The 24027-nt window shown below is 39.4% G+C and overlaps 2 protein-coding genes across 2 annotated transcripts; both read left to right on the forward strand.

Annotated features, from left to right (window-relative positions):
- The first annotated feature begins 259 nt into the window (after positions 1–259).
- On the forward strand, positions 260–14465 carry LOC114469336 (serine/threonine-protein phosphatase 2A catalytic subunit beta isoform). Its single transcript, XM_028456755.1, has 8 exons — positions 260–650; positions 7853–7891; positions 8036–8206; positions 8297–8470; positions 10231–10320; positions 10532–10693; positions 11114–11232; positions 13928–14465. The coding sequence occupies exons 1-8, from the start codon at positions 549–551 to the stop codon at positions 13998–14000; spliced, it is 930 nt and encodes a 309-aa protein (XP_028312556.1). The 5' UTR covers positions 260–548; the 3' UTR covers positions 14001–14465.
- A 730-nt stretch (positions 14466–15195) lies between these two features.
- shld3 (shieldin complex subunit 3) lies at positions 15196–23912 on the forward strand. The gene is made up of 3 exons (XM_028456662.1): positions 15196–15284; positions 15709–16215; positions 23519–23912. The coding sequence occupies exons 2-3, from the start codon at positions 15742–15744 to the stop codon at positions 23720–23722; spliced, it is 678 nt and encodes a 225-aa protein (XP_028312463.1). The 5' UTR covers positions 15196–15284; positions 15709–15741; the 3' UTR covers positions 23723–23912.
- Positions 23913–24027: the final 115 nt, after the last annotated feature.

Below are 24027 nucleotides of genomic sequence, written 5' to 3' on the forward strand. Positions count from 1 at the left end.
ATGCAAAGAAAATAAAAAGAAAGATAGATGTTTTAAGAAAAGGAGCCACTAAAATAGACGATAAATAATCAAAGAAATGAATAGTGAGAACAACAAGGACACATAGTCTTAGGTTCTCCATTTCCTATATGTCCGTTGTTATTTATTTTTATGAACATATAAAGACTGCCAGTCCATGAAAACATTTCCATTTTATAACGACTGAGTGCAGTTCCGTGTTTGTCCGCTGGATGTCACCGTTGCGTCGGTTCTCCGTGCGTTTGAAATGCCCGGATGTTGTGCTAGCAGTTCTTTAGCACTGTAGCCGCTCCTCCCGCTGCTCCGCTCCGGAGAAATTCGACCTTTTTCAACCCGCGGCCAGGAAAAAAAGGCCTTTTAACACCGACAACCATCATCCTATAGTTTATCATGATAGAAACCGAAGGAAACAGCCATTAATTTGACACCCAAAAGTAGATTTTTCGACCGGTTTAGCGGGACTGAATCGGGCTAACAATACGTCGAGCTAACGGCTAATCGGCGCAAACACACGGAGAAACGTCGCCGCAATGGAGGACAAATCCTTCACCAAAGAGCTGGACCAATGGATCGAGCAGCTCAACGACTGCAAGCAACTCTCCGAGAACCAAGTGAGGACGCTCTGCGAGAAGGTAAGGCTTCATCGAGGCCCAGGTCGGCCTCTGACTCAGCCAGGTTGGCCTCGGGTTCACCCTGAGCGGCCTCTGGATTCATTTTACCCGGGGTTCGTTTATACACGAACAATCACCCTCTGTGTTTGTTCACCATGACCGGCTTCTGCCTCTCCGAGGCCCGGTCACGGAAGGGCGGGGGCTCCGGCTAATTCCTGGGTCAGTGACGGTAGAAGGTAAAGTCGGTCTGTAAATCGATGAGAGGAAACTCACGATTAAAATGATTTTGTTGACGTCTACAATGCAAAATATTTTTCAAACAGTGTAAATTATTTTACCAGCTCCTGAGTGAGATATAAATACGAAATTAGGTAATAATAATAAAATAAGATTAACATGGTAACGAATTATAGAACCACGGATTCCGGTGTCTGTAGGCGTAACCGTGGAGACTGGCGTCTGTAGGCGTAACCGTGGAGATTTTTTCTTTGAAATCACGGTTTTATCACAATATTTTTCATTCAAGTCATTTATACTATTTAATATTAAGTTATTTACCAATAAAACAAACCAAATCACCTACTTAAAATCGTTGCCCTAAATGGAAAAAAGGATTAAGATAATTTAGGACAAGGTAATTATCTTTTTTTTTTTTTTTTAAATTGTATGTAAGCAATTCATCAAACTGGTTCCTAGTACAATTAATATCAAACAAAAAAATTCCCTTCAGGGATTAATAAAGTAATTAAAAAAAAGGCTGACAAGTTATTTTAGTCACACACAGTCTTTACTTTTTTTTAACTAAAGTAGTGTAGCATTAGCAACACTTGCTACATAACAAGGCAGCATATCAGTCTAGTGATTTCTATTTGTTATTGAGTAACACACTCATATTAATAAAATCCTACTTTAAGCAGAGTTTGAACGCCTCATTTCACACAGTTTAGACAATCATATCCTTTACAAGATAAAACGTTACTGCTTTGGTTACTTTAGGCCTGGGTGATATGGACCAATATTCATATCTCTATATTTTTCCTCAAAATGGCAATATGTGATATAAACTCCAATTTTTTCTTTTTTTTTTTAAAATAGTTTTACAAGAAAAACAATAATGGGTCAAAGCTAGTGGAGAAAAATGCCACAAAGACTCTTTTACTAATCACAAGTAGCACAATATCAACTTTTTGTATCACTTTTGTCTCTTTCCTTCATTAAGGCTGAAATGTGATTAAATGATGTAGTTTTGCTTTTTTCAGGGCAGCTTTGGGTTGCTGAAAGTAGTTTTTAAAGTAAATCACATTCAGGACACTGTCTCTTTAAGAGAGTGGAAATGGCCCCATTAGCTGCAGCAGCAGATCTCTGCTACAGCGCAGCAAGACTTAGTTATAGAAGAGAAACACATGCAGTGTTTTCTCAAACATATTTCAGTGCTTCAACACTCAGAACTGATAAAGTTTTACAGGACAGACAGAAAATCCTCATTGAGCCTCTGACAGACAGACGCTAACACAGCTAACTGTGTGTCCGTGCACTGGGGGGAGGGGGAGCGGAGCATACTTCTGCCCCGTTTAAGCAGTTAATAATCTAATGCTGACATGTTCACTATCAAATGGTGTGATTTGGCAGAGAAAAAAACCATTGAATGTTCTGTGTATGGACCACAGACATATGACGCAGACACAGCACCGCAAGGGTTAAAATATGAACTACAGATAGTTCTACGATCTCCGTAATTTGGGATATCGTTGTCATGTTGTAATCCTTAACGATCTAATATCGTCAGATCGCACACTCTTAACGCACGTTGAAACAAACACATGTCAAGGACAGGCCCTCAGTGTGCTTGCTGCTCCAGAGATAGCAGTGGATCTATTTACATAATCCACGTATCAAATAAAGGATAATCCATGTTCTTGTGCAGAAAAATGATTGATTTAACAATGGATGCTTGTGTTTCAAGCATGTCTTAATTTCCTCCCTCTCTGTTCTCTGAGCTGCTCTGAGGACAGCACACTGCGCTGACAGCTGAAGCATAACACCTTTTTTTTTTTTCTTTTTGCAGCGCAGCACACTCACACAGAGCTGTTGCTGGACATAAAATCATGTTTCGACATGAAATACATTGTATTGATATTTAATCCTCATCACCTATATAAGTGCAGTGCATTTCTTTATTAACGGTGTTGAAACTGATACTATTGCTGGTCAATTAATGAAAATCTTGGTCGGCCACCACAGCATCGAACAATTAGTCGACTAAACGACCAAAGTTGGCAGCTGTAGTAATCATGATTATAATCACAATTATTTATCATGCGAATGAAATAAATACATTACAGAGTGCAGAGTAAGACTGTGCGATATATCGTCAAAAACATTCTCACCGGTAAAAATTTATCATCCCACGATGGAAACGATAAATGCCCATGTCTGAAACTAGCGAGGGCCATGGGCCATTTGTCCCTCAATTTAGCCAAGAATGCCCATAAAAACCTTGTTCCAGGGACCAAAACTGCCCACAAGTTTGTTGCCAACAACTTATTATTCTCTGGAGCGGAACGCAGTTCGCAGCAGCGCAACAAAGCCTCCGCGGTGTGCACCACCGCCGCTCCCACCCCTCGGCCCTCACACAAACGCAGACGGCGGTGCTCGTCACGGCAAGCTGAAGCTGCCGTGCTGCGATACATCATGGACCGCTACTTGGTTTAAACCAGATAACTATCCTACACAGTGAACCAGTCCAAGTTCCTCCATCAGATCCACCCAAAGTTCCACAAACACGGGGACAGAGATGAACCTGTAGCAACGATTATGAACTGGAAACTCAACTAAAGCTAACTAAGCTAAGCTAACCCATCGACACACAGCCTGGGCTAAGAGGTAACGCTAACCACTTTTAACACTTTAATGGAAGGATTAAAGCTAACGTGTCACACGTGTGAAATAAATGTTAGCATTAGTACGAATGTCACTATTCACTATTTTTTTTGTTATATTCGCGTGTTCACAAGACAAAGGTCCCATTAGACCATAGGTGGGCAAACTACAGCCCGCGGGCCACATCCGGCCCGTTGGTCTTTTTAATCCGGCACGCTGAAGCCAAAATAAACAATTAAAACACAAAATGAACCGTCTTACGTCGTCATTTATCTCAACACCCGTGGGAACCACATGTTCTCCCATTCTCCGCTTACGCCCGCCCTTTTCCGGCCTCCCAGCCAATCAACACGCAGAACACATGTAACCAACGACGAACATTGTCAGAGAAAGCTGCATGTAACAATGATGCTTTCAAGGCCATGGGAAACCACAACACTCGTTGAATAAACTACATGTTGAACATTGGGACCCAGTCCGTTACAATATCATAATTATGACTGCATTCATTTGACTGAGTCCTGTGATGCTTGGCATCCTACTTGGTATAGACAGAAAATGTAAGATGAGGAAGAAAGCAGAGTTAGATTGGTCGCTGCCATAACACACCCACAAGGGAAGAAGAAGAAGCGGCAGAAGAACTTACTCATGGTAGAAGTGGAAACTTGGATAGCTCTCCAAACAAACAATTCTTCCACAACGGATAATCAAAGTAAGCTGTTTGTTGATGTTTTATTGTGGGATCACGTGGTGTTGTGTGTGGTGTCAATCTCCACCTGGCACCTGTGAATACAACATCCATCGTCAATTTTCCTCCAAACATGCTGCTAATTATGCTAATAACCATTATTAACATTATGTTGGAGGGTTTTTTTGTGCAAATACTTTTTATTTAAGTGAGCTACTTTTTTATATATGTTATGTGAACTTTAAGTTCCACCTGTGCAAATAATGTTTTTTAACATGTTGAAATATGTTGAACCAACAGGGAACAAGTAATACAATATTTCATAATAAATATAAAAACTAAATTAAACTCATTATCTGAATTAGAAAAGAAAAAAAAGTGTAAAGAGTGCAGTAGAAAACCAAAAAAAGAAAGAAATTCAGTGCAAGTATGACATGAACTAACAGTGAACAAGTATCATCATGTTTCATAATGCAAGTATATTTCATAAATAAATCAAAACTGAAAAACCAAATGAAATTATGTACCTGCATAAAAAAACAAATGTAAAAGTACAGCAGTCCAAATATTCAGGAAACAACAACACTTTGTTTACAATCTGTGCCAAAAAGCTAAAGAAAACAAAAAAGTAAATCAATGTTTTAATTCAGCTAATAAAAGTTTGTTTCTGGTTCTGCTCCACTTCACATGCCGACGTAAATCATTGTTTGCATTTTAGTTCCACGTTACATTTTGATCCCAGTCACATATCCAATGCAGTCTTAATTGAATGTTCTTTTAATTTCTGATACATTTTAGGATTCTAAATTTGCCTAGTAATGATCTTTTTGAAAATTTCAACCTGTCATGTCTCCATTCTCTACCGCACACTTTAAGAAGCACTGCTCTACTAACAGGCCTGTCTCTCCTTAAATGTACAAACGTTTCTTTAGAATTGGGGCTAAATTTGGGTGAAAGTTGCAAATCTGTAGCATATGGTTTATTTATGAAGTTTTATAAATTTGAACTTTAGACCAGAAGAAGAAGAATGTATGTATGCATCGGTACTGGCCTGGCACGGCCCGTCTGTCAATTTTTAAAAGTCCATGTGGCCCCTGAACCAAAACGTTTGCCCACCCCTGCATTAGACTAATGTAACTAGTGAGATTATTACACCTAAATATCAATCAATCAATCAATCAATCTTTATTTGTATAGCGCCAAATCATAACCAATGGTATCTCAATGCACTTTACAGTAGAGCAGTCTTAAGGACGGACTCTTCATTTTATGGATACACACATATGCATATATACGTATATACACATACATATGTATCCCACACCCAACATGAATTCATCATGGCGGCAAGGAAAATATATATACTGAATGATTAAATAATCAGCTTGATCTGGTTTAATTATAGGAAATCAGAGAGATATTTATCAATCATAACTTTATGTAACTCATATGGAATCTTGTTCCATAAATGGAACAAGATTCAGCAACAGTAAAAACACCAATGAAGTTATTTGTGCTTTTCATGTGCTTTTTTTTTTTTGAAAATGATTTCATTTTATGTGTGGAAATAAATTAATTACATACAGTAACACTAATAGTGACCCACATGCACTAATATATTCCATAAATATCAGCTCATGAACTTGTTGAGTCAGCAGCTATTGTAGCCTTTTTTTTAATGTGTCTTGTGTTGATGTATTTGTGTTTGTAAAGAACCTGTTTACACTTTAAGTTGGGAATTGTTTTATTTAATTATAGTTTTTTTATTTATCGTGATTTTTTTTTTTTTTTTTTTTTTACAATTTTATTTATGAAATGCAAGTCAGACATCATTGTATACAAAAGTGTACAATTTCTTTTCTTTTTATACATTTGAACAATTCGGACAAAAAAGAGAAAAAAACTTGATCCAAACAAAACAAAGAAAGCCCACCCTCCCCTCACCCCAAACCCCTGAGCCTCTTAAATAATTACAGTGCAAATATGTCTACAAAATAGAGATGATAGAAATATACATATGCATTAAAAAAAAATATACACGTACCTCTGAACAGCACATACACCCCCACATATACACATGTCCACACACATACTTAAATGCACACGTGCAGCTACACATCTAAAAACATGAACCATGCATGTGCACATCCTCATACCTGCCTGAATATTTATCGTGATGTTTTTCTTTATCATGATAAATACCAGAAATTATTGGGATAATTTTTTTAGTCCATATCGCCCATCCTTAGTGCAAAGCCCATATTTTAAATGTAAATATTGTAGACGATCAGATCTATTTAATTGCTGCAGCCAAAATCATGATCACGATTAACATTTGATTAATTGTGCAGGCCTGATATAAACTATACATATATAGATATGATGGCGTATAAGGCTGAAGCATGGCCGCATGTTTTTTATGATTCTGTAGCCCTCATGGAATAAAGGCTTTTTATCACCAGTTCCTCTGAGTGCCTCAGACCTTTTTAAACAATAAAATATATATATTTGAATGTAGTGATGGTGAGATGAGGCATCATAACACTTTAGCCAACAGGTTTGAGAAGTGGTTCATTTCTTGATGCTTCATATGCAGACAAAACAACCTGCTGGCCAGAACTTTAATTACAGGCAGCTGCATCCCACTGTGATTCATAAAAAAAAATGACGATGAATTACTAAACATATATAAATAATGTCTCAACATAAATAATCACATGTAAATGAAATTAATTTTGAACATTTCTCAGTGTATACATTTCCGCAAAAGTGGCTCCCTCTGGATTTGAACCATGCCCCTCCAGTGCTTCAGCACTGTACTCTGACCGCTAGACCAATATGTCCCCAAGAAGGACATTTGTAACTTAGTAATGGGGAGATTTTATTCAGAAACAACAGTGCTGAATGAGACTTATAATGAAATACATTAAACTAATCTCTAGTTTTATATGTGCATCTACACACTCCTCACGCTCAAAAATATTCAAACGGTCACTCTCTTTCTTCCTTTGAACTTTATAAACTATGTCTGAACTATCAAAACACTATAATAACCCAAATATATAAACTGTAATCAAGCTTTAAACTAACTGCAGCTCATTATCAAACACACATTATGAACGGAGCCCAGTGAGGGCTTATGATGCTGTCAAACCACGAGACAAACTCCGAACCCCATCCCAAAGCAGTCACATGGTACAGCCAGGCAGCGAGGTTTCGCTCGTCATCATTTTGGCTCCTCCCCTAAATGTAGCAAGCCTCAATGCTCTTCCTCTATTACTCGACACACGCTTCGTAGCCTTGGCACATTTCATGACATCACTATTTTAATGTGGTTTAACAGTAAAACAATCCTGGGTCAAAGTCAATGGAGAAAAATGCTACAAATACCTTTTTATTAATCACCAGCAGCAGCACAACATCTACTTTTTGTGTCACGTTTGGCCTTTTCCTTCATTAGGGATGAAATGTGAGTAAATCCTGTAGCTCTGAGTTACTGAAGCAGTTTTTAGAGCATTGAGTTATTTACCACGTGGACCCTTTAAGACAGCGGCAGTCTACAGGAGTCCACAACACTTGTAGGACAAATCAAAGGCCCTGCATTGGGACATGGTGTAGTAGTGGTGGTTACTGACTGATTCTGTCTCGTCCTCAGGCCAAAGAGATCCTCACCAAGGAGTCCAACGTCCAGGAGGTAGGTTTTATTTCACCCTCAGATTCTCCTGAGATATAGAAATGTTTAGGATAATTTATGCTAGGAGTGTTTGTGTGCTCATCACACACTGAGGGTCACCTTCAGGGAATGAGTAAGTAACAATGTGTGGCCCCGCCCCCTCAGGTGCGATGCCCGGTGACGGTGTGCGGAGACGTTCACGGTCAGTTCCACGACCTGATGGAGCTTTTTAAGATCGGAGGGAAGTCTCCGGACACCAACTACCTGTTCATGGGCGACTACGTGGACAGAGGCTACTATTCCGTGGAGACAGTCACACTGCTCGTCACGCTAAAGGTAGGCCCGGCACGCTAATCTCCCAGAAGCACAATGAAGTCTGCGGTCACAGGTGTCTGAAGTATGCATTGATTCCCGTGTGTCCTTCAGGTGCGTTTCCAGGAGCGAATCACCATCCTGCGAGGGAACCACGAGTCACGGCAGATCACGCAGGTCTACGGCTTCTACGACGAGTGCCTGAGGAAGTACGGTAACGCCAACGTGTGGAAGTACTTCACAGACTTGTTCGACTACCTGCCACTCACCGCGCTGGTCGACGGGCAGGTAGGGAACGCCATAGATCAGAGACGTAGGAAAGGCTACATCTTTGTTTACTAGAATACGACGCTCTTTATCGACGGCTCAGAATGAGCTGCACTTTCGGTCTGTGATGTTTGTTCACTTTCTGTTCTGGTGTTGGAGGCAGAGAAACCATGTGACGGCTTCAGTGCGTGTTTGGCCCTATTCATACAGTGCTCTATTCTACGCCACCAGAGCCACTGGGAATAGACTCCATATATATTTACACACACACACAGCCCACATGTTGATGTATCATGTGATGTAATCAAGGACTGGAGTTGTGTTGTAAATGTCACACTAACGTACTACACATTAAAAACGCAATGAGTATATACTGTACTATATATCAGTATGATTAGGATGATCAGTGTAAGGATGTCCCAATACAACTTTTTCTCATTTCCGATACGATACTGATATTGCAGCCTTGAGTATTGGCCGATACCAATATCGATTCAATACAATATCAGCACGAATCATACATACTTTTATTACTTATTTTGTAGTGTGGAATATTAGAAAAGGCTTGATCAAGTGATGTTACTCAAACAGAGAACAATAGTCACTAATTCAAGTTAACTTCAGTTATTTTTTACTGTCAGTATATGGTGGGAACAACTGAGGGCGGGGGCAAAAAGCGCTTTCATCGGAGATTTTAGATGCAGTCTGATAAAATCCGATATTCGTTTTCTCGTTGATAACGGATCGGGATACCCCCACTTCCAAGTTTCCCAAAATGCATTTGGAACCTACAAGGACGAAAACCTGAAGTACACTGAGGCTAATTATATCCATTGATTCTCCACCTTTGAAAGTTCTGAAAGCATTTTATCTAAGTAGAATATCAACATGTGCTCATTTGATCCATAAAACTCATGCATACATGTTTCACAGATTTGCAGAAACTTTGTTGTGCTACTGACAAAACTTCCTGTTAACTTCAAAACAAGAGCCCTAAAAGTGTTAAAAACTAATGTAAGACAAGAAGCGATTCTTTCATTTTGAAAAGGGGAAGTGATCGCATCTCTTGCAATGCATCATGGGGCGGTTGAGTATGACTAGTATAACTTTGTATGAGCAGTACATAGTGACATTTCGAACACGGCCCAAAGCACACAAAATAACAATTTGCAAAATGACTCAAAATTACACAAAATGACTCCAGAAATACACAATAGCTCCAAAGACACAAAATAACAGAAAAACACACAAAATGATGTATAAATAATAAAAGGACAACAAAATACACAAAATGACTGAATATCAACATGTGCTCATTTGATATATAAAACTCATGTATACACATTTCATTAACACATTTTCAGAGACATTGTACTACTGACAAAACCTTTTAAGGTCAAAACAAGGGCCCTATTTACTAAAGAGTAATTTAAAAAAAACCTATGAAAGACCAGAAGAGATGCTTTTATTTTAAAAAAACGGACGTTTGACTTTTAGCTTAAAGCCGGTCACAGGATCATTTTACATTCCACTCGCAATGCATCATGGGAGGGTTGAGTATGACTAGTAAATGTCCCCATATTGTATACATTCTGGTATTTCTCACCTATTCATTCTTTTCCTACTAGCTAATGTGAACACACTACATAATCATTTAGACGTTACACTTAGTATGAGTGGTACGTTAGGATGACATTTACAACACGGCCATAGTCTGTGGCTCGTATTAACCTCTACTGCACTCACCTCTCTCTCTCTCTCACTACGTGTGTGTTTTTCAGATCTTCTGTCTGCACGGGGGTCTGTCACCATCCATAGACACTCTGGATCATATACGAGCTTTGGACCGTCTGCAGGAAGTCCCACATGAGGTACATAGACACATATCCACGCACAGTGTTATGAGCTGTGTATGTAAACATGAGGTGTGTAGTCAGAGCTAATGTGTGTGTGTGTGTTTTAAGTCATAATTTCACTGATGTTAGAATAGAATTGAAAACCATGGAACTCTGATCCTGATTCTGGTTCCTCTGCATGTAAAGCTTTGAGTAAACTCTCTGTGCGTGCGCGTGTGACACTCAGGGTCCAATGTGTGACCTGCTGTGGTCCGACCCCGATGACCGCGGTGGGTGGGGCATCTCCCCCCGAGGAGCAGGCTACACCTTTGGACAGGACATCTCTGAAACCTTCAACCACGCCAACGGCCTCACGCTGGTGTCCCGGGCCCATCAGCTGGTCATGGAGGTGACGCCCACACACACAGCACGATGTCACGATCACATGATAACAACAGCCTTTTTTTTTTAACCAAACACATACTTTTTGTTGTGTTCTAAGGTTTCTAAATTCTTTGGAGAATTAAATGTTATTGAAATTACTAGTTAAAAATTTGTATAAAAGCACACACAAAAAAATCCAAGAGTGAATATTGCTCTATATCAGTATTTTTTTTAAACAATTTTTTCTTTTTTTCTACAAATTTCAGAATATTTATAAAATTGGGTTTAAAAAAATATAAATTTGTGTCACCATAGGTGGAGCTTATTGTGTACCACTACATCTTTCTACCTACTCTGTCACATTATGTGTTTTTTCTAATGTTGCCGTGGTGACACGTTGACGGTGTGTTTTTGGTGACTGATGGCGGCGTGTACGTCTGTGCAGGGATACAACTGGGGACACGATAAGAACGTGGTGACCATCTTCAGTGCTCCTAACTACTGCTACCGCTGTGGAAACCAGGCGGCCATCATGGAACTGGACGACACTCTGAAATACTCGTTGTACGTCACACACACAAACATGCCCATGCCCCCGTGGTCGGTGAGGTTTTCTAACTGATCCAAGACTCGTTTATTTGGAACTTTTTAAAACTGAATCCAAGAAATGTTTTCACAAAATGAGAAAGTGACTCCATTACTTTCGTTAATACATTTTTTACTAGCAATGGTTTGGTATAATCACGGTATTGACCTCACAGTATGATAATTATTGCAGTATTGTAGGAAAGTTCACGGTTTTACAGGAAAGCTAACAATAACAATACATTGTCTGTTCACCATTTTGACAGTATTTATTGTCATACTTTTACTTTCATGACATTATAAACTGAATACTGCCTATTAACAGATACAAATTCTTTAGATAAATGCAAAAATTCAAATCAAGTCAGGAACACACTTAAAGGCAACACAGGTAAAGAAACAGCCTAGTAACGATAAATAAAATAAACAGCCAAAGAAATCAAAGTAGTGCAAACTTCCTTATTCTTTATTTAGCTTAATTTGAGTTTTTCTAGAGAAAGAGGAACAAGTCAACATTTGAGGCTAAGATTATAAGTAACCTCGTTGTCAACATTTATTTATTTAACAGAGACAATGCAATTCAACAGAGATACAAAATAATTGTGCAGCTGATGTGATGCACATAAACGTTTAAAGCTAGCACTAGTTTACAACTCCTGTCCCTGGTTGGGCCTTTTCTACATTACAGTGGAATACATTCAATACAATAAAACTCACCAACCCGCATTACAAAGATTATAAAACATTAATTCTCGCGCACACACACCATTGCCATCACACATCATCAGTAGGGTAAAACTAAGCCCACAACAACAACAGATATAAAGGTGTAGCTACGCGACGTCTCTTGTTATTTCTTGAGTCCTTGAGCTGTTCTGAGGGACCATGGTTGCAAATGCTTCCTTTAGAGTTTTTTGGCAAGACTGGATTTTTGTTTGACACAATCCTTAAACTTTTCTGGATGCGGGGTTGTTAAGTGTCAGCTCATGCTGCTCGTTAATCCGGACGAGTAGCGCATGGTACACTAGCAGTGTTTACATATTGTCCACCTTTTCTCCTTTGGTTTTCTTGATGCGGTGAAACCAAAACGTTTCCACTCCTCTGACTTGTAGCCGCTGCGTCATGTACAAGTTCTTCAAACTCCTCCGTTTCTGCCTCACTCTGCTGCTGCCACCATCCGCCATGTTTCCTTCACCCTCTGACCTCGCAATGTCGCACGCCAGTGGCTTTAACACCTGTAACCTACAACCACGACGCAATGCATTATAGTACTTGTAGTTTACTCTGAAAATGTCCGCTACAGTCAACCAAAAAACTTAGTTTTAAGCACAACGGCTCATTATTTTATACCGTGACATAACCACGACGATATCGTAGCACTTTTAATACCGTATGGCGATATTATCAACATTCCTGGTTTTTACCATAAAAACACTAAAGATGTCTGTGTAAACATTTACACGGTTAACACGTCGATAGCTTTCTAATCGACTGCTCAAAAGCTGGTTGTTTATTTTTAAGTGACATAATGATGAATCAGCATCATGTTTTTACATACACGTAAGTGTGATAAATATAACGCAACGTGAAAAACACACAAGAATATTTTGAAAATGGTCTGTATTTGGCTCAGAAATGCACAAACTACGGCGATTTTACGCCTGCTTTGCTGCTGGACGCTTCGTGCACGTGCCTGCATGCATGGAGCACTGTCCAATCCAATCCAATCCACTTTATTTATATAGCACATTTAAACAACAAAACGTTTCCAAAGTGCTGAACATGCGACCACAACAATAAAACCAAAACATTACCAATGAGCTCTCCCACTAAATGAGTATAAAACAATAAAATAAAAATAAAAGTTTAAAAGAATAAATATAAATAAAAACTATAAATAAGAATAAAACTCAATAACATAAAATAAAAGACACAGAGGACCACACAACTTACGCGGTGCTAAAAGCCAGAGAATAAAAGTGAGTTTTGAGACGAGATTTAAAACACTCCACAGTGGGGGCCGTACGGATGTGGAGGGGCAGAGCGTTCCACAGCTTAGGGCCGACAACGGAAAACGCTCTGTCCCCTTTAGTTTTACGGTTCGCCTTCGGAACCACGAGCTGGAGCTGGCCCTCAGACCTCAAAGCGCGCTGGGGTCGGTAAATTTGGATGAGGTCTGTGATATACTGAGGGGCCAGTCCATTCCAAGCTTTAAAAACAAACAATAAAATTTTAAAATCACTATGTGCGCAGTGAGACGATGACGGCTCGAGAAACCAAAGTTGCGCCGTTTGGAAACACTTTCCGCCTGAAAGTGACAAAGTTTAATGCAAACTGCACAAAATATTGAGGCTACAGGCTACAGTGATCAGCCCCCGGGCTAATATTAACATCTCATCTTGCATTGGTTTTGTATATTTACAGTCATTTTGTGAGTATCTGTCTTTTTGGAGTCATTTTGTGTGTTTTTGTCATCATTTTGTGTGTATTTGGAGTGGGTTTTGTGTGTTTGTAGAGTAAGGTGTTCCTCAGGCATCGTTGCTCGTTTGTCTGCTGTTTCCTTGTTTTCATGATTCATGTTTTGACTAAAGTTTATACTTTGATACACATCTCTTCATCTTTCTTTGTGTGTGGTTGCCATGGTAACACCATTACTCTGCTCTGCAACCCACAGTCTTCAGTTTGACCCTGCCCCTCGTCGCGGTGAGCCCCATGTGACCAGACGCACCCCTGACTACTTCCTGTGAATGATCGACAGCTACACGAACCTCCACCCCTTGACCCCACCCTTATCCATGGATGGAAAGATAACGACGATGATGATAATGTTGGTTGTGTAACTGAGAGGAAACCAAAATTGGCTCATAAATTAAAGATTTTAACTATAGGAAAGGTAGCAGGTGGCGTCCCCTACAGTCCTGTTTTCAGTATGCTTTCACTGACGCTGGGAAACACACACACACACACACTGAACTGTTTGTTTTTCTTGTTTGAAACTGAGATAATAAAACAAGTGACGTGGACCAAAATGTGCCATATTCTGATCCTTTTAGCTCACACACACACACCTGTGCTTTCTGTTTAACGTGAGGAAGAAAAGGTTGAACAAATGAAAGCTTGCTGTCAGTTTGAGCTCCTCAGTATTGACTATTACTGTCATTTGATTAAAGACAAACAGACGTATGAAATAAAAACATCCACAAACCCTCTGACCTCAGTGTAATCCTTTCATCAACCACAAGCTGTCACTAGGAACACTGGTTCATTACCCCAACAACATAACATGTATAAACATAAAGAGAAACGCATGTTTTCTTCACACAAAGAAGAATAAAACAAAATAACTAGGTTACAGAAAATCTAAATTGAGTTTTTTATTTCCAACATCTAAATTATTTTTTATTCACCCTGAAAAAGGACGTGGGTTGGAAAATAAATGGATTAAAACTTATTTGCCTTTTCTATAAAAAGATATATTTATTTTGAAAGATTTGACTTAATTGTAATATTTTTTCTTTTAAAAACGATTAAAGTGGGTCTAATATCCTAAAGTTTTTAACTGAGATGAGTAATAAAAAATATTGTAGTTCAGAATTAAATTTGCATTAGGAATTGCGTGTTTACAAGGTCAGTTTAAAGAGGATTTAACTTAGCTCCCATTTAAACCATCCATGTAAAAGCTACTTAACTTCCCACTTTTTTATAGCAAGACGTACTTCTACGAGCACTGCACTAGTATTCTAAATGTTCTACCCATACACACGTGTTTGTGTGTAAATTAGTAAGTCTGGGAGTATTTCATGGTTTCATCACAAGCGCTTTCAAAACGCCGTTTGAAATTAAGAACATTTACAAACTAACTCGATGACATTTAAAAAAAAAATTGGGAAATTAAAAAAAAGTAAATGAAAATTCTGTCTGACAGCTAATTTCAAACTCTCGCGAGACTTCGCAAAGTCAAACATTGATCGTCACCAATAGCTTCTCCGTTTAACCTTCACAAAGTACAGCGCCGTTGTTTCTGTTTTTAGGTTAGTTTGCTCGATTTTCTACCGTGTTTCTGTTCATTAATGTGTGCTTCAGTTTTGTGCCGAGTTCAATGTGTTTATAAATAGCGTGAATTAGGTTTTATGGCATGTGTGTAATAGCAGGAAAAAGGCTAAAAACATTAGCTGCTGTGTTTGTGATTAAATATATCTGCTCTGTGCAGATGTACCAACTGTTTGCTAGACGGGTGATTAAATATGTCCAGTCAATGACAGATAGAGCACAGCATTCCGTTGATTGACTAGTTAGCATTAGTTGAACTCATGCTAAGTGACTCCAGTGGTGTTATTAACTAGCTGGTGATCGTGTTGCCTGGTGACTGAGTGTTAGCTGGTTGTGCTCAGATTTCAGTCATCAGTGAACACAGACACCAGTCTGAGCGGAGCAGTGTCGGTTTGTGTTTCCTAGGTGATGATGCTGCTCTGACGTCACTTCCTCTGAATGGAGGATGTTGTTCTTCACGTTCGTCCATCGGCCTGTGAGCAGCTTGAGTCTCTCCTGCAGAGCACCGAGAGGCTCCTGAAGCCGTTTCCTCTGAGGGCTCCTCCGCTCTTCAAGCCGTGGTTTATCGCCGCCAACCAGCCGCTGCCAATCAGGCCAGCAAAGCCCGCCCCCATCATCAAGCACACGCCCCATTGGCTTGTGTCTGAGGGCGTTGCTCAGACCAAAAACCAATCGAACGACGTCCAAACGGCACCGACGTCCAGGGCGGATGGAAACCCATCTCTGAGGAGCGAGGCAGACCACTCCGCCGTCACTCGCTGCTGGAGCGTCTCTCGGACACGAGGAGACGCAGCTCACGTCTTGCCGTCAAAATGCTTCCAACGCTCGCTGTCCATCCACAGGCTCCACCCACTGCAGCGGGTCATGTGGGTGATCGGACAGCACAACTGTGGAACGAGAACTCTGGAACAGGTCAGAGCTCGCCACACCTTCTAATAATAGCTGACATCACCTTCAAATAACAAAGTACACACACAAGCTATTGCTAGGCGATATATCGAGATTCAACATATATTAAGTTTCTTATTTTGGTGATATCAAAAATTACAATATCTCCTATATTGATAGATATATTTTTATAGCTTACTTTGTATCAAAATACTTGTTTTAGGAGTCGCTGCTTTTTCTACTTTTCAGAACAGCATGAAAAGCACAGTGTGATGGATTGCAGAGTGCCTCACAACCGAGACCGACCTAGGGCTGGGCAATTTTACCTAAAAAAAAAAAAAAAAAACTCTGATTTTTTTTTTAAGAAAAATTCACAATTTTTTAATAATGCATAAATAGCCTAGAATACATTTTTAGACATGTTTTTTTAAAGAAAGTAAATGTTTATTTAATATTCTGACATTTTTTTAAACATTCCAGTAGCCTTTGCTTTTCAAAAAAAGCACAACAAAGTTTTTCATTTATTTTAGCCCTTCACATAAAGCAAAACATGCATTCCAAAAACAAAAAAAACATGCAGTGCATTAAAGGGGAGGTATGATGTAAAAAATTTCCTCCCTCCCTTGTTATTCCACATTTTGTAAAAAGTAGGGCTGAGTGATTTTCCCTAAAAAAAAATCTCTGATTTTTTTAAAGAAAAATTCGAGTTTTGATTTCCGATTATTTTTTTAATGCAGACAATGACTGCCGACATCAGATATATTGTCAGAAGTGCAACTTTATTGTTGTGATTGTCTTCAAGAGTTAAAATGCATAAAACAATCCCAAAATAAAAAGTAAATGAGACTCTTTCATTCAACTATTTCAAGCTTTAACCCAGGTTTAAGCAAAAGAGCAACAGCAACTTCACAGTAGCTTAAATTTTCTGATTAAGAAATCAGATACCTACATAGTTTATAACATATAACTTTAGAATAAAAAAATATAAAACTCTTCCCATTGCATCTCAGCATAGTGCGAATAAAAAATTGAACATGCCCATGGCACACATATAGCCTAAAGGGTAAACAAAGAGGGGGCTGGCTCACATCGGAACGCGAAAAAGTCCGACAAACTGTGGTGAGAGAAAAAAAAAAAACTTGAATCGTTTTTAAATACAAATTCGATTAATCGATTAAATTGATTTTTTGCCCAGCCCTAGACCTACCACTAAACAAGCCACACTACAGAACACACTCACACGTGCTGTCGCTTAGAGGAGAAAAAGGCAAAAGTGGACCATATTGCGCAGCTGTTTGTTAATAAATGTGCATGTGTGGCATTTTGCTTCAGCATATTTAACCCAGAATTGTTTTTCTGGTCGGACTTCATTTGAAATAATGGTATTTTGAGAAAAAATATCGCTATGAGTTTCTGACCACATTGCCTAGCCCTAACACACACACAAGCCAATTTAAAGGGGACATATCATGCTAAATCCACTTTTTTAGCCCTTAAATGCATTTTGTTGTATATTTAGAGTGCTTAGAAGTACAGAAAAAATCAAATTAGTCTCTTCAGGTGCTCCGTAGATATCTTTATATTCTGTTTTGCTCATATTTTTCAATCTGTTTTGATTTTTCTATTCTCTATTACGTTTTTTGAACTGTTACATCACAGTATTTGCAGCGGAACTGCCAAATTAGTACATCAACTCCAGGTCCAACACTTCAAGCAATCCGACATTTTTATTTCTCGCTTTTATTTTGTAGTCCAAGCTCAAGGATGCCGAAGTTATGAGAGGACAAGTCAAAATGTTCGGTTGTTGGATGTAGTAACCCACACGCTTCATTACACCGTCTCCCAGCATTAGAACCTTTTCAAAGTGCCTGGTTGAGTTTTATTTTTCACGGACATGTACCCACATCTGTGGGTAAGGTCATTTTTGTGAGCGCGAAGCACTTCAAGGATGACTGCTTCAGCAACCTCCGCCAGTATAAAGAAGGATTTGCCGAAAGACTTTGTCTGATTGAGGGTTCAATTCCTTCTATCTTTGGAGACGACGAACAGAGCACTTCGGTAAGCTGTAAATAACGCTAAAAAGTGTGATGATAAGACGTCCCTGTCGTTGTTTTGTTAGCATTAGCAGTTGCACCGTCTTCAGACTTCATATGTTAGCGCTGTGTGCTCGTTTTAGATCCTTGATGATATGGCCTACGTGATTTAATTTAAGTCTAAAGTTTTCATTAGTCATTTCATTTTGCCGTTTTTGTCTTTGAAAAGACTGTATTAAAATGCATTTCGTGACGTTAGCTTGGCGCTAGCGTTAGCTCGGTGCTTGTGTTAGCTCACTTGTTAGGGTTCTGCAGGTTCATCATCTTCATTTTCATTTTCATCTCGCTCCGCTGGGTCCAACTCTGGCTTGAACATGTAAGGCTGGATGGACAAGTCTTCTGTTGTTGACATTTTGTAAATAACCTCTGAATAAAAAGTTTATGCGCCGCTACATAGCCCTATCTCTTCTATCACACTACAAAAATGGCCGAGCAGGGTGGAGTTGAACCGAGTGTCACCTGAAGAGGGGGCGGGGTATGGAGTGTCTCATTTGCATTTAAAGAGACCGCACCAAAACGAGTTGCTCTCAGAAGCACATCAGAAAAGGGGTAGAAAAGGGGTGGAGCTATAATAATGAGGAATTCAGACCCAAGCATTGCAGTTCCTCTTTATATAGACCACAACTGTATGATTTATATGTAAAAAGGAAGGATTTAAAACCATGATATGTCCCCTTTAAGGAAACATTTTAGGTTTAACACCAATAAATGACAACACAAAGCAGTTTCTATCGCAGCAGAGCAGCCAAACTCAAGGATACTCATTTCACTGAAGTTATGACAAAAACAAACAAGAAGCTCAAGAAAAAGTTCAGTTTTTTAATCAAGTTCCAAAAACCAATAAGAGGAAAATAAAATATAACATTCATTTTATTAGTTTGTAATAGTGAACTTTGGTATAGCTGTTAAGTGAGAATAAGAGCGAAAGGTTTTCAGGTTTTTGTTGCTTTTTCTTTGCGACCGTCTGGAAATAAGTCTGCGACCCAAATTTGGGTCCCGACCCACTACCTTGGTTTTAATAACTATATCCAGTGTAATAGGTCTGTAAGCAAAGCAGCAATCCTGCTGCTATTATTATATCCCTCCACAAAGTGGAAGGAGGATTTAGGTTTGAGTTAAAGAGGACAGCTTTTCTCTGAAACTGTTTAAGATAGGATAACCAAATTCACTGTGTGGCTTCAGGGTATCAACTCTTTGATGGAGTTTGAAAATGAAAAGCGTGCAATTATTTTTTCCAGAGTTATTGCAATGGTTTTGTTTTTCTTTACTCTGCATGAGTTGGTGTGTTTTGACCTAACACTGTTGCCATAGTAGTGGGAAATCGCCATCTTGAAAGCCCATGGCCTACTGGTTTCTACTAACTAAGTTCTTGTATTTTCGGCTTGAAAAAAATATGCTTGTGAGTATGTTTAAAGCCCTAAACAGCCTCACTTCCTCCCCCTGCCTCTCCCAATCTACCAGAAGCCATGCCTCTACTTTTCTGCATGTGCATCGCAGAACATAACAAGGTCGCATCGGGTCACATTGATATAGGTCTATGGGTCAGGTAAGAGCCAGAATCATATTTACCTGTTTGCTGTTGTGACGCGCTGCCTTGTTTCCGTGCACTGTTCCGCATTCACTTTGATTGACAGTCTCAAAAACAGGAAGTCCAAGCCTATTGGCTGGCCGCAGTCGGCGACTGTTTCCATTTGTATAACTATGATGTATAGGAAGAAGGAGGGACTTATATATATTAATGTATATGAATGACCACCCGCAGTAGACCATAGTATAAGACTAGTTAGGTTTTTTTTCACATTTCAAAAGAATGATACATAAACATAGATTTTTTAGAAACTCCGGATATCAGCTTTAAGTGTACTGTTTGATAACACTCCTAAGAATGTGTTTGTGGAAGTTAAGCATTAACGATGTGTTATATAATTTGCATATACATGGGTTTTCCCACAGACATGAGCATGAAGCTACTGTATCCTCCACCACAAAGTGGTGGGGGATATAGGTTTGAGCTCTGTCCCTTCGTGCGTCCATCCGTGCGTGATTTCTCATTTATTTGCTAGTCAAATATTACGATGGTTGGTCGTATTGAATCATTGGCACATACTAATATATAAATGCGGCCCATTACCCCGTACGTGTCACGGGGTGCCATGGGGATCCCAGGTGCCCCATTTTTCAAATGACTACTTCTCTGTTAGTTCTCTTTAGATCAGAATGCAGTTTGGTATGAATACTCTATGAATAAATATGATGAGATGCTCGGAGTCCTTTTTTTAAATTGGGGCCTGGGTGCACACCCCCTTTTCTGGTAATTTCTAAATTTCTCGGAACATAATTGTGTGATATATCATTTCAAAGGCAATTCAATGTAGATCACATTTCACGCCGCACAATTTCATTTGTTTACTCGGTGGAACCGAGTAATTTCACTAAATTCTCAGGAACGTGGTACGTGCTATTTGGCGTGGGCCACAGGCCTGGCCGTAGTTCATCAGAACTTGTTTTCACTCTGTTACGGTTGTCTCATCTGATTGGCTGTAAAGTAACACAAAAACTTACAACACTAAGAGTCTTTTTAAGTGCTGAAAGTTTTGGAAGCTTTTTAATTTTTCTTTAAAAAAGGAGCAAATGTCCTGAGAATCAGAACCAGTGTGTCCAATAAGGTGTTGTTATCTTGTTGGATCTGTATTTGGTAGACAGATGCGCCTTGACCAATAAGATGAACTGAATTAAAACCAACTTTTTTTATTCGTCATTTTTTTAAAATTTCTACAGAAATATTAGACAAAGTGCGTCCTAGATCAGTCCAATAAAGCAGTGGTTCTCAAACTTTTCAGCTCGTCATCCCCAGTAAAGGTTCCAGGGACCCCCACTTTACCTGAAGGTGGTTAAACACAGATATTGAAGAACAGTCATGTGGAGACAGGGCCATCTATAAGGGGGAATAAAGGGGAGAGCTTTTTAAGGACCATCCATTAAGTCAGCAATATGATGGTCCATTGTTATAAGAATCTGTGCTAACCACATTTATTTATTGATCTGAACAATATCTACTGTTATCCAGGAAGTTTAGTATTATTTGGGCCACATTATATTCATCTTAAATATGTAAATCCTTGTTTTAATCAGAATTAAAGATGACCAAACATGGTAGAAAAGGTGGTGAAATAAGATTTTAAAAACCACAGAAATAGGTTAAAAGTTGCAAATTAGAGTGGCCAAAAACAGAGAGAAAAGTGGTAAAAAAAAAAAAAAAAAAAAGGGTTCAAAGTGTCAATATTGGAACAAGTTGTAACTGGCAAATAATGGGCATGACAAACCGAAACTGTGGTTACATTGGCAAAAATAAACATGAAATATGGTGAAAGGAGTTTAAAAGTGACAATAATGGCTCAACATTTGTGACATTAGGTGGGAAAATGGTGGAAAGTGTAATGTAGCAAAAGGCAATAAAAATGAGCAAAAATGGGACAAGAAAAAGTGATGAAAATAGGTTCAAATATGGCAGCTTTGGTTTAGCTGCAGAAAAAGGGTAAAAACAAGCAAAAATGGGCTCACATTATTCCGAAAAAATTCTGTTTCTTGAAGGCATCTGGCGACCACCTCCCAGTGTCGACCCCAAATGGGGTCATAACCCCAAGGTTGAGAACCCCTGTAATATAGAATGCATAGATTTTTGTTTTTTAGGCACATCGTACCATTCTATAGCATATTCAAATAACTGCTACCCACATCTTTGGGGAAAATGCATTAAATATAAAAGAAACTTAGGAGAAAATTTCCTGTGTAGCACACGGTTCATGACGCTTCGATTTTTCATTTTTCCTCTGTCTCTTTAAGAAACTCCAAGCTTGTCCGAAGCGCCCATGAACACGCCCCCTTCAGTACTCATACAAACACGTATGGATTTTGTTTACTTCTGTTTTGCTGTGCGCTGTATTTGTCTACATTCTTACATCGTTACAACACACACACACACACACACACCCACTTACCCGTGCTGCTGCTGGCTCTGAAGAAGTAGTTCAGAATAGGGATTGCATTGTGTCAGTGTGCTTTTAAATCCACTTTCAAATACAGGTAAGCTCTTGTTTCAGAGCAGTCATCTGAATAGTGCCTGGAACAATAGCAGATCTTCTTCGGGACGAGGGCTGCTTCTAAATATAAACTCCAACCATTGTTGACAAATTGTTCCATCCAAAAGAGGGCTGTTTTCTTCACATCCAAAAATAAATGTTCTCACTGAAGGCATTTTTAAAAACTAAAGGCAGGTAGCTACTACAGTGAGCAGACTAAACCTATCGACAGTTATCTCTCAGCTGTTTGTTGTGACTGCAGCTGTTTTGACTGAGCTGGAAGCGGGGGAGGGGTGCAAGTTTTATTTACATTTTTATGTCATTTTTCATTTTAATGTGTACATTAATGAGTACAGACAACATAAGCCATGGGTTTCTTACAAAAGTATTTAAAATAAGTAAATGAAAAGCTAAATCTGCAGAGGAGGGTGCTGTGGGCTGAACTAAGGAAGAGAACATAGGAGAGGGGAGGGGCTCTGCTATGGAGCGGTGGGCGGTAACTCGGCTGGTGACGAAAGGAAGGAGGCATCTCCAGGAGGTGGGGGCGTTCCTAGGAGGTGAGGGCAAAGCTACAACTAAAATGGCTTCCGTCAGAGTTTTTGAAGATTACTCAAACGTACATGAACGAGCCAAGGCAACAATCTAGGCATGTTTTTAATGAAGGAATGACAAAGTGACATGATATAAATCTTGAACAATTCGATTTTACATAATACCCCCCCTTTAAAGGATGGTTGGCAACACTACTGGTGGAAACTTGCTAAGCTAACCAATACGCCTGTACAGTACCAATACTGTTTGTGGGATTTGAGGTATACTTGAATGCACCATAAAGCTCCCGTCGGCTTCTGACGACTTTACTGTAATACACGATGTAAATGGGCATTCTAGTTTTAAACCACTGATGGCGTTACTGTAACTCCAGTACATAGCGTTTACCTGAATTTAAACAAGGACAAGCACTCTCCATGACTTTTTTGTGCAGATTTGAGAAGTTGTAACCGGAGAGTTGTGGTTGTAAACGATATTTGACGCAAGTAAATAAAAAACACAACATTCTACAACCTCACAGCTTATTCTACAAGCTCTCACATTTTGCAACATATTTACCTTCATGTGTGTCTAATCATCTGTTTCTTTGATCGCTCCCTGCAGGTTTGGAGGTCTCTGCTTCGAAGCGTGCGCGCCTCCAAAATGCCCACGTGTAACTCCAACCTGCAGCACGGCCGCGCTGAAATTTGGGTTTTCTGTGACGCGACACAGGCCGAGCGAGTCGGACATCGGCTGAAGAAGGAGCTGCAGCTGATTGGTCGAATCAGTCTGTCTGTGCGACGGCTCGGCCACATCTTCAGCATGTAGAGCCGCACCACAGTCAATCACAGCATCTCAGACTGGGAGATACGGACTGTCTGTACTGCATCAGTTTTACAAACAAACACGAAGCCTCACACACGTCTCCAGCGTTTGTTACATTTAATAAGATTTAAAGATTGTTCAGATATTTTAGGGTAAATCAATGAAGCATCAAATAAAACCTTTTGTTTTTAAAGTGTGTTGTTAATCAAAGTGCCTGCAGTATCAGACATGCAGCATTTAGAAAAGCTGCTGCAGAGGAGTCACATGATCACACACTCATCTCAGCTCTTTGTGTTGAATGTAGGTCA

The sequence above is a fragment of the Gouania willdenowi genome, chromosome 9, assembly GCF_900634775.1.
Source record: "Gouania willdenowi chromosome 9, fGouWil2.1, whole genome shotgun sequence".
NCBI lineage: Eukaryota > Metazoa > Chordata > Actinopteri > Blenniiformes > Gobiesocidae > Gouania > Gouania willdenowi.